The sequence below is a fragment of the Fringilla coelebs genome (genome assembly GCF_963513975.1).
Source record: "Fringilla coelebs genome assembly, chromosome: 3".
Classification (NCBI taxonomy): domain Eukaryota; kingdom Metazoa; phylum Chordata; class Aves; order Passeriformes; family Fringillidae; genus Fringilla; species Fringilla coelebs.
Genome location: NC_140030.1, coordinates 83,046,502 through 83,060,936, shown reverse-complemented (window position 1 = coordinate 83,060,936; position 14,435 = coordinate 83,046,502). Strand labels below are relative to the sequence as shown.

The 14,435-nt window shown below is 37.0% G+C and overlaps 1 protein-coding gene across 2 annotated transcripts in view; it reads right to left on the bottom strand.

The window, feature by feature from the left end:
* Window positions 1-14,435, bottom strand: part of PLD5 (phospholipase D family member 5) — a gene marked incomplete at both ends in the record, with an annotated part of 165,134 nt that overhangs the window by 43,721 nt on the left and 106,978 nt on the right. For both annotated transcript variants that reach the window (XM_084202186.1, XM_084202187.1), the window contains one exon: window positions 7,359-7,473. In XM_084202186.1, the coding sequence (XP_084058312.1) occupies window positions 7,359-7,473 (115 nt within the window). The remainder of the gene's footprint in view (window positions 1-7,358; window positions 7,474-14,435) is intronic.

Genomic DNA, 14,435 nt, shown 5'->3' with positions numbered 1-14,435 from the left:
AGATTGCTTGTCACAAGCTTAAAGTTTTTGAGAAAATATCAGAAAACATTCTCCAATAGCAACTAATAAAAGATAAATCAAATCATGCATCTACTATTTTTTTGTACCTGAGTTGTCTACATTAATAATAAAAACTGAACAAGGCATGATTCATAATAAATCAAAATAATAAAATGAATTTTAAAATCAGATGTCAAAGGTGTTCCCAGTGGAATTTTCATTACCCGCCTTTTGTACACTCTCATATTTTCAAGTGTGACTTAGAGTTTTAGAAAAACGTCAATATTTACCATTTGAAAGGAAAGGAAGAGATTTCTTGCCCTCTGTTCACATGCACCTTTATTTAGCTCTATGAAACTCAGATCCAAACTACTTGCTTTCTTCAGGAAGACTCGCCCTTCAAAAAATCCTGCTTACTTCTTCATGGCAAATCATAGGGAAAAACCACTCTGCTTTTGGTACTGCTGCAGGAACTTCCTCCATCTTAACATCCTTCCCTCACACACACTCTTGGAGAATCCAGCCTAGGAAATGCATGAAGAAACCAATGAAGCTGCAGATCCATTTAATGCCTTATGCAAAGCCATCCACTGAACATCAGCTGTCAAGAGCACTTCAATGGAACATGCATCAGATAATATTATTCTTATGATGCATTGTGCAAAAACTGCCCATCTGGACAGGCAGAAATCTCTTCAAGATCCACCTTCAGAATTCCAGCTTCCCATTATATGATTGGAATGTATTTTCTTCTTAGTCTTTGCAGAGTATTTACATTGATTCCCAACATTATCTTCACATGAAGAGGAAATTAAAGCCTTAATTAGAATCAGAAAATCCCAGGTTAAAAGGGCCCTCATAAGATCATCTGACCCAGTTTTTTGTGGAAAAAGGAAGCCTATATGAGATTATTCAGCACCCTGTCCAGTAACATCTTGAAAACCTCCAGTGATGGAGACTCTACCATGTCCCTGAAGAAGGTTGTTCCAGTGAATGATTGTTCTTAGTGAAAAAAAATTCCATCTTATCTTGAAATAAATGTTCTTAAGCACATAGGCTTATGTTCTCCTTCCAAATCATTACACAATGATTAAACCCAGCTTTGAGATCAATCTAGATCTTTCCTATGCACCAGATCTATGAGGCCATTCCTCACAGAGGCCTGTCCATTTTATTCTTAAAATTGCCAGTGATAGCTCTTGTCTAATCTCTTTACAGACCACTGCCCCCATATTTGAGCAATTTTTTATAATACTGAAACCAAGTATTTTGGGCCTAAAGTAAATCCATATCATCATGGTTTACCCTAGAAATAGCTGTCAAAAAACTTCAGTTGCCCAAACCCCAAACAGTTTTAGGCCCAAGGAAACTAATCAGGAAATGTTTCCATTTAGTCTTCTAAATTTATCTTTTCCAGAAAAAATGTCAGTTTCTCCAGAATGGTCAATTTCACATTTCTAGGGCTTGCAGGCTCTAGTTCAAAAAAAGATTCTAGTGCAAAAAAGTACCAAATTCACTGTTTATTTCATAAGAAAAAAATGTTCTGATATTCCTAGACGATCTCCATCTTTTCTGACATAACAAATGTCTTTCAGTTCTTCTACGGTATGTTAAAATTTATATCTTCCTTTCCCCCACAAGAAGACAGGGAAAGAGAAGATGATTGTGGCCAACAGTAAGAACTCATGTCCCACAAGCATCCCAGCTCTAACACTATACAGCACCTTAAGTGTGCCAACAGAAGCAGACAGAATATGGAATCAAACACATTTTCATCATTTATATAAACTGCATTTACTCTTGCTGTCCATTGTGCTACACTTATGTTCAGACTCTACAGGAAAGTACAAGAAACCCTCAAACTTCCAGAAATCCCTTGACATTACATGAGCTTGAGCTTTCTGGTGACATGGCAGATTGAACCTGTTGCAACCAGGTCCCAGTGGTCCTCCCTCCCTTGTCCACCCCAGCTGTGTTTCCTTTCTCTGTGTTGCCCCCAGCCTGTGAGAACACACACTGAGTAATGCAGAGATCTAATGCAAATGACAATTAAGCTAGCCAAAAAAAAGGCAGTCTGTAGCCAAATCAGCCCGCTGAACTGTCTCACCACATGATCACTGGTGCAAGGAACAAGGCAGGGACAATATATGGTGGGGAGAGCAAAGAGGAAGCTGGGATTGTGCAGCTGCCCAGATGTAACTTGATTAAATTTGTCATGGAATGGTATCTGTTAGTATTTGTAATTTAAAGGCACAACTCAATGCATAAAAAATTTCTAGAGCTTTACTATCTACTCATTTATTTATCACCCTACAACAATGTACTTTTTAAGTTTCTTTGTTTTGAATGTACCTTTTAAGTTTCTTTGTTTTGATTGTTACAAAAGACTGTAATCCTGGGCAAACGTGCATGAACTGCTCAGTGAATAGCTGCACACGTGATCCAGTGACTGGATCCTGCCCGATGACAATGACTTCCTATTATTCTCTGCTTTCCTTGCTAATACACAAAAGTGATTACTAAAAGGACTTAGAGGATATTTTTTCCTAAAATCACAGAGTGACATGGACAGACTCCTCTTTTCTTATCTGCCTCAGCCACCACTGACAAAAGACAAAATATTCCCTGCAAATATATGAAAAATGCTTCATGAAAAAGGAGTACTGGGGGAAAAAAGAAATAGAAAAGAAAGGAAGCAATGCAAATTGAAGAAGGAAAATCTATTGGTATGTATTAAAAAGCATGAACACTACCAGCTAAAATAAGATAGTAATTCAATTAGTAAGGGATTTAGATTCTGTACACGTGAGAAATAATACAACAACCTGCTAATTGGAGACAGAGCTATTCAAATGTTACTGATGAACAAAGACCGGTACATAATTATGTGAAAGGAGGGGGAGGGTTACAAGAAACGCTTCAGTCTAGTAGACTGGGCCCCAGCTGAGGAAAGGCTAAAACAATAACCATGAAAACAAGCATTAATAAGCTACTGTCACAGTACAAAGAGGATAAAGAAGAACACGTTTGTTTACACAATGAGACAAATTTTGTCTGAAGACAGACCTACCTTTCACAAGGGAGTCATATACAGATATGTATAGTATGGATATAAATATGTCCTATAAAATACCATTGTAGCTTATAGTCTGTTTAGTAGTAATTTTGACAACATGAGCTGGGAAAACTTACATGTGATTTTTTTTTTAAATTACAAATATACTTTTAAAAATTTTAATTGTGACTATAGAAAACAAATGCTCTTATCTGGCTTCTGGTGCCTGTGTTGCCATTAATAATCATTGGTTGTCCCCAAGAGATAGAAACTGCAAGAAACCTCACCTAACATGGATGTTGTAAAAGAAATTCATTAATACTGTATTTGCAGAGCACTCAGATACCACAGTGAGAAACAGCACAGAAAGGCCTATGAGGAAATTAATCATTCCACATTCAGTGCAGGATCTGGCAGATGTGCAATGAAGAAAGCCTAGAGACATACATTAAATATGAAGATAAAAAAAGATTCTAGCCATTACCAGCAGAAATAATATCCCCTGAATGAACATCAACTGCCTTAGGCATTAAATGTTTGATGCATTCTCATTCAATATAAGGGAAAACCCTCTGATTAATATGGTAATATTACAACGAGTATCAGCCAGGTATTCTGTGCAAAAATCTGATAACGTAATTAAAGTCTATCATAAATATATGCTATGGGATTAGTATTTCCCCATTTTTGCATACTTAGTTTTGCAACTAAATAACACTCCCACAGTCCAGCAATTATTGGCAAAGGTACATTATCTCAGCAGTCAGAGAATCCTGCCACCACAGCTGACACAGTGTGGGATGTGTTTGCACAATAAATCAATCCATTTTTCACACTGCAGCCGCTGGACTCCTGTAATCAAGCTCCTCTGCTTTACAGCTACCTCAAGGAAGTCAGGATAGCATAGACATGGCAAAAAAAGTCACTGGAGTGATGACAAACCTGCAGGTTCACAGCTAGCTCAGATGTCTGCACTAGCATTACAACTGTGAATTACTAATTTTATTTCACTCCACATCAGCTCAGTTCTGCTCCCCCCTCCACATAACTTATGCTTTATCTTACCCCATCAGCCCACATTTGAAGTCAGATTTCAACCTTCTCCTCTATTAATCAGTAGGGACAGCTGCTGCAGAAGAAAGATGTGTGGAGAGGACTCTAGGTAGGATGCACCGTTGTGGTGGAAAAGATCTATAGTAACAGCTTTCTACAGTTCTTCAGAAATGGAGAGAAGAGGCAAGGGGACTCAATGCATGCCTGCCTAGAAAAAGGAAAGATGTGCTGGAATAATCGTCTCAACACGTGTTGAGATGCAGCAGGACAGGAGCCTACCGTGGCTCCTTGTACAAAAAAGCCAAAACTGCATGAAAACATATGGATGATGAAGTACTGGTCTTCAAGAAATCCCATGTGTTTAAACCAATTCCACTTTGGTGGATTTTTTTTTTCTCCTACTTAAAGCAGACAGAGCATGCTACCTGAAGATTCCCTTAAGGTTCCTGAGCATTATATTAACAGGTACATCCATGGCCAACAGCCAAATTATCCCTCGTCCTAGCCCTGGGAACCAGTCTGCACCACATGAGGGCACAGCCTGGGGGTCCTGATCACTGCTGAAAAGAAAGGCAAGACTCTTCCACCCTCTTCATGCAATAGCAATCCTCTCATATCCAGAAGAATAGCTTGGAGACAGTCTGACTTGTGTATACAATCTGCCTTGGAAAGAAGAGCCAAACCTATGCCCACCTAGCAAGGTGAAGGCAGACTCAGAAAGGATGAAATTCCCAGAGTCCCACTGGCTGTGTATGTGCTTTCTGTCCATGCTACTGCCCATGGCTTGGGGGCCAATCCTGTTTGCTGCTTAGGGTCACTCAGAGTAGTTTATTAGGTGGTGAACCCCAGAGCAGTGCTTGTTCTCTCTGCTGCCCCATTCAGACTGACACCACAAGTTGGGGTTTGGGTCTGCTCAGACAAATATATTCTGGTTCTCCATCCTGAGATGCTTCACAGCTTGGCTGAACTACTGATTTGTTTACTGCTTTCTTCACCAAGAGAGGAATGCATCTGTTAAAAAGGGTGCATGGCATATTTTAAAGACAAATCTGACCAGCTGCAGGAAAAAAAAATTAGTTTTCTTCATGGATGTAAATCTGAGTGACAATGCACGGCTCCCTTTCAATGAGCAGTTCTGATGGATTTCTGAGGATGCAGGTGGCCAGCCCCTCACAAGCAAAAAGATTAATAATTTTAGTAGATAGGCTTTCCAGGATAGCATAGCAAAGATTAATGTTATCTGGGTTTTTTTTAAGCCAGCCTCATACTTAGCTTATGTTTGACACAAACAGGACCATAAGCTGCTCATACAAGGTCTACTCATTTCAACATAAAATTAAGACAACTAAATCTGACTGAATTTAAAACTAATTTATTTCTTTTCAGGAATGCAAAAGCTAAGAAAAATTTAACTAACTTCCATGGAGATAAAAACCAAACAACAAACCTAAGTGAGTGAAACAATTGCTGGCAATCACCTTGCCATAACCAAGACATTATAATAAAAATATCAGTGCAGAAATCAGCAGACCAGAACATGGAATGAGAAAAAAAAGTCATAGTGAGAAAAACTAAAAGTTGTAATATTGATGTTTGAGAAAGGCCAATAGTAAACAATGACATATACAATTTCAGGGTTTTAAGATGATGACAACAAAACTCACAAAAATTACCAGCAACTTTCTCCAATCCTTTTTAGCTTAGAGCACAAATATATTGATCATTTCATTTAAATACTGTAAGATTTCCTGTCTCAGAAATCTAAAAAAGGCATAAGGGAAACTAAAGCTGGTAAAATTGTAGAAGTCTGTGTTCTGGGTTTTTTTTTTAACTCACAGGTTAGATTAATTCCCATATAAATAGAAGGAAGTGTTAAAACATTTCTCCTCCTTTTCTAGCTAAAAATTTCTCCTCATCTTTTTTTGAAAGAGGATAATTTTTGGTATTGAGTATTTTTAATAAATGATACTTAAAATATCTGTTGCCAGTACAACGATATGAATGTACAGGCCTACCTCTCCTATTCTCTGACTCATAGGAATTTGGGATATTAGAATCACATGGAAAAGAAACAACTTTTCAAAAGGTAATTTCACTGACATTGATATTGAAATACCTATTTCCTTTTGAACATATCAGAAAAAGATGTTCCACATATATCTGACAAAGTATTTAATATATTCTTACTGGTTATCAAAGGATCAATACCTCTTTTGGTTATGTAGCAGAAATCATCAAATCCCTGGAATAGGTAATGTCATGAAATGATGAGGATCTATAGTTATTAGTTATTTAATTAAATTTAAGTTTATTAAATTTAAATAACATGTCAATCTTGATTAAAAGCTGATTTCCCTCAGAGATAAGGACTTCCATTAGTAATATTCTTTTACTTGTGCAGTGAGGAGATTACAAGGAATTTAAACAAATATAGATTGATTTTCGTGGAAAGAGGGTGCCCTTTATTCTTCACCATGAACAGTCATGTTATGTTAGGATGCTACTACACATAACAACTCCTTTGCCTAATTAAATGCTTTAGAGTTTCCTTTGTGATCCATACAGGTATCTTTGTCAAAAATGATCACCATCAAAACACATACATTCTTTTTGATCTTTGAAAAGTATATCTTATCCTTAAAATAATGATTTTATCAGATATACATAACTAAGAGGAGAAATTTGTATGAGATTGCTACAACTCCTAAGAGAGACTAATTCTTTCAGCAATTCTTGAATTCTCTTTACTATTTATTTTTCCACACCGTTTTACATAAAGGAAGTTCATTCATGCAGTGCCTATGTGCAATCCCTCTGTGGATACAGGTTTTGGAGCCTCAAAATTACAATTAGGAAAGCAGAGACCAAAGAAATACACATAGCAGAAAGAACCTTGTCAGCTGGTTAAATCTGACCAATGGTCTATTTTCCAGTGCTTCAGGATCATCAGTACCATACACGTGTTGTTTTATAAGTTTACTTTGCTATTGCTCCAAAGAGGAAAAGTATCTCATCCCAGAAGGTATTAGCCCAGACTCTCAGGTTACATTGCCTACTGTTAAATGGCTGCAGGGAATTTAAACACCTCTCTAATGCGCTGCCTTTTTCTTTGCTTGCAAACTGCAAACATCAGCTACAGTAACAGTTTCAGATTTCTGTGTGCATTTTATGCACTACCCGAGTCTGCATTTTAAACAGCAGGAACAACACAGCAGCCAATGGCAGAACGACATAAAGACCTTGGTCTTACCCTTTGTTTTCAAGTCGTTTAATACCTTGGATTCCACGGGCAGTTTATCACTCACAAGCTTTATCTCAATATTTCGGGATGCCAGTTCCAGCAGTTTTTCAAAAAGACGCTGACCCTGGGAAGGACATTAAAGAAAAGCAGAAGCTTTTAGACACAGAATTGATCAAGCTGCATATCAACAAATTAAAAAAAGCATGTTAAAACAAAAACATTATAAACAACATTTGAGTAACTATGTTCCTAGATATTACTAAACCTACCCTAAAGTTTTGCAACTCAATTTCATTTTCTTGGAGAAATACTGTTCTGAAGGCCAAGAAGGTTTCTTATTTTCCCAGATTGTGCAATATTGACAAGGTGACAGGTGTCAGGCAGTAAATTAAGTGTCCAGGGGTTTTATGCTGCATAGACACATTTTGACATTAACTTTCTTCTAAATAATCGCAGTCTGTTGACTTAGTATTAAAAGCTCAAGGAAAACAGTTTTATTACATTTTTTTCTGTATTGAGTGATATTTTTTCAAGTGGTTCTAATCACAGTACATTCCCAAGTAGTTGCATGCTCATCTTCAGATGAGTTATACCAAGAAGGAAAATAATTATCTATAGGTATTTTATATGCATTTAATTTTTATGCTGCTGTAAACTTTTACAATATAAACCCTATCTCTAACACAGAACACGAAAAGGAAAGTCATACTGAGCTGGATACATGTCAAAACAGAAATTTAATATGAAACAAAATTTTTATTCACCATGTTTTTCCATATCCAATAAACAAGCAAAAAGTAAAACTTCTGATTGCATTGTAAATGTTTAAATTTTAGATTTTATTTTTTAAATTAAATAAAAAAATTTTAGTAACATCCAACTAGACCACGTGAAGAATAAACTCCTGTGTTGTTACTACAATTACAACCAGAGCTCCTTGGTGCTATTCTAACCTAGTACTGCAGACACCACATTCAATTAGCAGTCCAGTACAGAAAAACCTTGGGCTTATGCACCTGACAAAATGCCTGCCCTACCTACACAGTTCACTTTAGATTCAATGCATTGCTTGCCCCAGGGTAAACCTAAAACAAAAAAGCACTAGCTATAGATCAACTTTCAAACAAACAAGTAGAAGATAAAGCTCTTCACAGAAACATGTAACATAATTCTCTGTGCAAACTAAGAATCTTAAAATGATCCTTCCATTCAATAAAAATGACCAAACCAAGAACAGTTCAGGTTGATATAATATGATGCAGCATGGACCAACAAAACCTCTGACAAAAGCCTTCCCCACACTCTGAGAACCCATTAGCAGCAGACAGTGGAAAGCCTAGAAATTTGCCCTGTAATTGCCTGGACAGATTGATACTTTGAGCCTTGCTGGGCTTTAAGCATTACACAGTCACAGAAAGTAATGCTTCCCCTGTCTAAACTACAGACCTATTTTCTAATGTTCACTTATTTTGAATATATGTGGCAAAATAAAAATATCCATCCCCCTAAAATATAGCTTTGCCAAAAATATCAATCAGCCAGAGGCTGCAATGGAAACAGAACTACTGTTTTACTTTTGTAATGTACGCCTGCTTGCTCACTCAAATCCATAGTACTCTGCTCATGCCAGGGCTCACAAGAACTTTGCAGTGAACACAATGCTGCCATAGTGAAAGTATTAAAGAATAGCTAACAGAACAGAAAAACAACAAAATTCTTTGCATGAAGTCCTAAATGCTTTTTCTACTCAGCTTCAGCATTTCTCAAGGTCACAAGGTGGTTCCACATGTAAGAAATCCCATCGATGTTTTCAACTCACACACCCAAGTCCTGAGTTGCTCTGTAAGTTTAAGGAGTGGCTTTCCCTCACACACCTCATCAAGCTAAAAAAATCCTTAACTATTACACCAGAGATTGTGTTTGGTCTTTTTAAGAAGAAGAGCAGATGTTACAGAGAATTTAAGAATTAATGAGATAAGAGTGTGGAGGAGATGGATGCTCCATATAGAGTTACACAGCTGTTCCAGCATGATTCTGAGGGAGCGGGGGTGTACTGACTGGTGTTCCTGAATGCCCTGCTCCCTCCAAGAGGGTTTCTCATGCATGTGCTACTGTCTGGCACTGCTAGACTCTAATCAAATCTGGGAACAGCCATGGCTGTCCTGCTGTCTGCTGAATTCCCAACCCTTGCTTTGCCCCATCCCCTAGCTACTCCGAAGCATCAGGCTCCTGGCATGTCAGAGCTCAGCCAGCCTTTGGATATGCTTCATATGGGTCCAGCACTTCTGGTTTTCATTAGCTACATCTTTGCAAAAGTCAGCTGGGAAATTCAAGGATTAAAAGGTTTGCATTATGCATATTAACTAATATACATGTAAGTAGAAAAAGCTACTCAGGTTCTCTGTGTGGATTCCATTTACTAAGTAGACTGATAAGCACCATTTTTGTTTAGGTTATCTGTAAAAACTGATTTTGCCTAGAAGAGCAGCAGAAAACGCTGGCATACAGAAATAAACATGGAAAATGCATTCATAAATTTGATGGAAAATGATTATCATTATCAATACAAATTAATAGGTTAACTGTTTTGACAAAGAAATGTTTAGAAAGTTAATGTCTAAAACTGATAAAATGAATTGCTTCAGGGGATGGTTCCTAATTTTACACAGGGAACTATAGTAGTTATTTTTGGGTATTATTGTCACTTCTACCTGCAGGAGATTATATTCACGCATGATTTATAAAAGCTTTGATAAACAAGCCTGGACTTTCTGTATTAATTGCAGTTTGGACAAAAAAGAATCTGGCAGCACCTCCTGAGTTTTCTCTGATGTAACCAACACAGCTGTCTCCTACAGGACATGCTGCCTGCTGAACAGCCCATCCTATGGGTTCATAGATTGCTTGGAGTGCAGCCCTGCATTCCAATGAAACCATCTCCTCTGAAAACACATCTGTTTTCCTATCAGGGACACCACAAGCTATTCAATTATGGCTTTTTTTTTTCCCCAATAATGTTTATGAATGGTAAAACCTCAGATTGATCCAACATTTAAAACACCTCTAAGTAGTGATGGTTAAAACTAGGAGTGCACTCACCACAAATATTTGTGTTTATACAGGCACATAAAAACCACCACCTGTGACAAAATTGGAAAGAATTCCCTTTGTCTCACCTGTCAGTGCATCATCCCTCAGCAGGCATTCATACCCCCAAGGCTTAAGCTTGATGAACCAAACTATGAAAAATTCACAACTTGCTTTTAAAAGCAAGTACATACTCCACTAAATAGGGTTACTAGAAATTCTTCCCACACTGCTGAAGAACCTAGACTTCTTCTCCATTAATATTAATTTGAAACTCAGTTTCTACACTTTCTGACATGTTTACTTGCAATTTTACTGGTTTGTTCTATGAAAAGGAAAAAAGACGGGACAGAAGGTCTGAAATGTTTTGTTACTGCTGTCAGAACATTTGAAATGCTTCTGTTGAATACAAACCCTTATGCTGTCATTCAGACCACATTCCCTTTGTGAGACAATACCAGGCTGCTGCACCACTACGTGACAGTGATCAGAAGCATTGCTATATACCCAGCTTGTGAGGACTGAGAAATAGGAGCAGCCAAGTGCTATGAAACTGTGGCTACCTACAGCAAAATCTGCATTTTAACAAACAATACCACCAGAAATCTGCTTATCCTGATAAAATATTCTCTTACACTTTCCACTGGGCTGTTTGAAAAACATCAAAAGTGACAAAATAAAATGTAGTATTTATCAGATGAAAAAATTTACTTTTGCATGGTGGCTTTAAACCAATATAAATCTGAAACATCAGTCCCAACTGAACCTGCCACAGAAAACTGGTGAATTGAAATAACCCCAAAGTTCTCAATACCAAAAGGTCCTGAAACTTCCCCCAAAGCAATTTATTGGCAGACTAGACAGGCTGACTGTAGCCTGTCTGATTTCCCTTGTCTGCTCTTGTCTCTGTCACCATAGGTTCCTCATTAGAAATAAAATACAAACATGAAAATGCTGTATTTACTGAAGGACTCTCAAATTGCACTTTTGTATTCTTCAGTAACATAGATTCCCACAGTTTAGAAAATGCTTATCTTTTTAATCCCACAGAAAAAGCCTGGTTATCTCATAGACTTTTCTTCTGGTTTTATGTATATATTTCTACTATTTTTTCCCAAGTTTTCCCATAATCAAGCCTCTGGGTATATTTCTAAAACATCACAAAAAAACATACCATGCTGGTTTTTAGTGATGTTTTATTTGCTCTAACCAATAGAGCAAATAAATCAAGAAATCCTAACTTTCACAGCTGGTATTTAATACAGAACAAAGAAACTTAAATGCTTTCCTCAATTCTTCTAACCAAACAGCAAATGCAAAGTAAAGGAATATGCTTTCATTTTAAAAACCCTCCTTTCATTAAATTTATTTTCTATGCCTCAGTCAGTACCAGGGAAATGCCACCACCTGAAGAGGAGAGATGTTTATGTAAAGATAAGCTTACAGATCTCTATAGCTGATCCTATCCAATTTCCACTGGGAGCTGCTAGATTTGGAGATATCCTCTTCTTTGTATTTATTTGCCTTTTTAAATAATTTTCAAGGAAGGGAACTTAAGCTCTTGCACTAACATTTGTTCTACCAAACAAATCACTTAAGCTCCTTGGGCAATGCACGCGTGAGTGACTCATGACTTCTCATCAGAGATTCATTACAAAGCTGGACAGCTGCCTTACACGAAACAGAGTATCAGATGGATGGGGGACTTCTCCCACCAAGCCATATGGGAGATGCACAGTAGGTTGGTGAATAAAATCAGAAGTATCTATTTTTAATGTGATACTTGTAAAAATCAGATGCAGATCTGCCCCTGATCATCTTATGTTTATCCAAATATCCATCCAGGGCCAACGGTGTCACACACATGGCAATACCAATAAGCCATGATGGCATTGATTCTGATTTGGGAAAAACAAACTGAAATTTATGAAGGACTTGCTGGAAACCTAAAAGGTCATTCTAAATTAAAGTTTCAAAACATAAGACGACCCAGAGGAAATGAACTGTGAAAATTGTGAACTGGCATGATCTTGTATTCACCTCTCTCTTTTCACTGAAAATGAATCAAAAGCCATCCTCAAAAAAAAGTTTCCATTTTTCTCTACTATCTCTAAACAGAGATTACCACAGGAAGAGCCACATACTCACATTTCACAAAAACCTCAATGCTGCTACATGACAACTACCCTGCTATTTGAAAACACACATATGACAACACAAGCTCACCAAAATATGTGGATTTCTTCTGAATGAGAAAAGCAGCATAGAGAGAACTCACTATTTTGCCAAGCAAATATTTGTTTATTTAACTGCTTTATCTGTTGAAGAACAGAAACACTGTCTCATCATGTGTCTGTCTTTAGAGAATCCAATTTAGCAAAACTCATCATCTCAGATGACTGAGCACGGCTGTTGTGACCTGGACAGCTCAGTTGGCAATGAATGTTTATTTAGATTTATAACAAAAAAAAAAAAAAAATACAGACAAGCAAGAGTCAAGGACACCAGGTAATTTACCCACAAACAAAAAATACAGAAAAATACACAGGAAGTTCAGCAATTTCATATATGCAAATGTATACATATCTATGTATATCCAATAGAAGACAGACAATATGTATACATATAGATGACACATGTATTGGGTGCATATATGTATGTGTGCATACAAAGCTGCAGAGTTTCCTGCTGTATTTTTCTTCAATATGTATATTGCCAATATGTGTGTGTACATGTACTCATGCATCTATGCATGGGAATACACAGATGTATATAGAGAATGTAATTAAACGTATCTAACTGAGAAAAAGAAATCTAGCCAACTCTGCTTTTCTCCTTCAAAAACCCATGTCTGTTCAAGTGCTCTTGTGGAGAACCTTGCTCTCCAATATGACTTGAATATTCATAAAATGGAAATTGTTAATTATATAGCAGGATGTGGGTCTGTGTGGAAAATTGTTATGTCCTTAATTTCTAAAAAACAAGACTCATTTAAGGAACAACTAGAACTCATTCACTAAGCATTCTACTACCTGTGAGTTTTGTATCTCATCCCCTTACCTTTCATAATGCTTCTGCTATGCTGGGCAAATTTCCCCAAACTGAAATTGTAAAGACTTGAGGGCATTGGACTTATTTTTCAAACAATTGCTAGTTTATAGTTATTGAAGTTTCTCTGAAATTTCACTTCCACTTCACTGAGTGGAGAAAGCAGATGTAACGATACAAGTTTTCTCCCCTCCCTTTCACCGAGTGAGCTTTGTGTACATTCTCTGGGACAGCAATTTGCTTAGAAACACTGCCTCTTGGCAATTTTTTAGCAATCAGACTGGCCAATAACAATATAGTGTTTTAGCATGAATAGACAAGCTTGACAGAAAGATCTATCAGCTGTTCAGCCCATGCTGCTGTACAAATGAGAAAATGACTGGAATATTAATTGCCTTTAAACAGAAGTAATTACTCATTTTTGTAAGACTACTAGCAGGCAGAAGAAGATAGCTAGAGTAGAGTATTATGAAAAATGTTTCATTTTTCTGGCTTTAACTGTGCATTTGAGGACAAAAGACCAAATCCACTTCTTAGACGTCTCTTCTTCCTTTCCTTGCTGAATGGTATCTTCCAGTTTTTACTTTGCAATGCAAATGTGGAAAAGGGAATGGATTTGATACTTAACTACTAGAATCCCAATTTCAATTTTGCTATTTTATATCCTCTGTTTGGGATTTGTTAGGCTCTGCCAGTTTTGAAGCAAATGACATGCTGAATTTTTTTCAGACAAAATATTTCTGAAAGATTCATACACATGTCAATTCATGCACATCCTAGAAACATCTAAGGCCATATCTTCTTGAATTCATCTGCTTGAATGACAGTACATGGGTTCGAAGCTACTTAGGCAATACATTTAAATAAAGCTTAGCTGCCGAATTACATTGTGAAAAAGTCAATATTTTGATATTCCACATAAATTTATTCACAAACCACATTCCAATATTT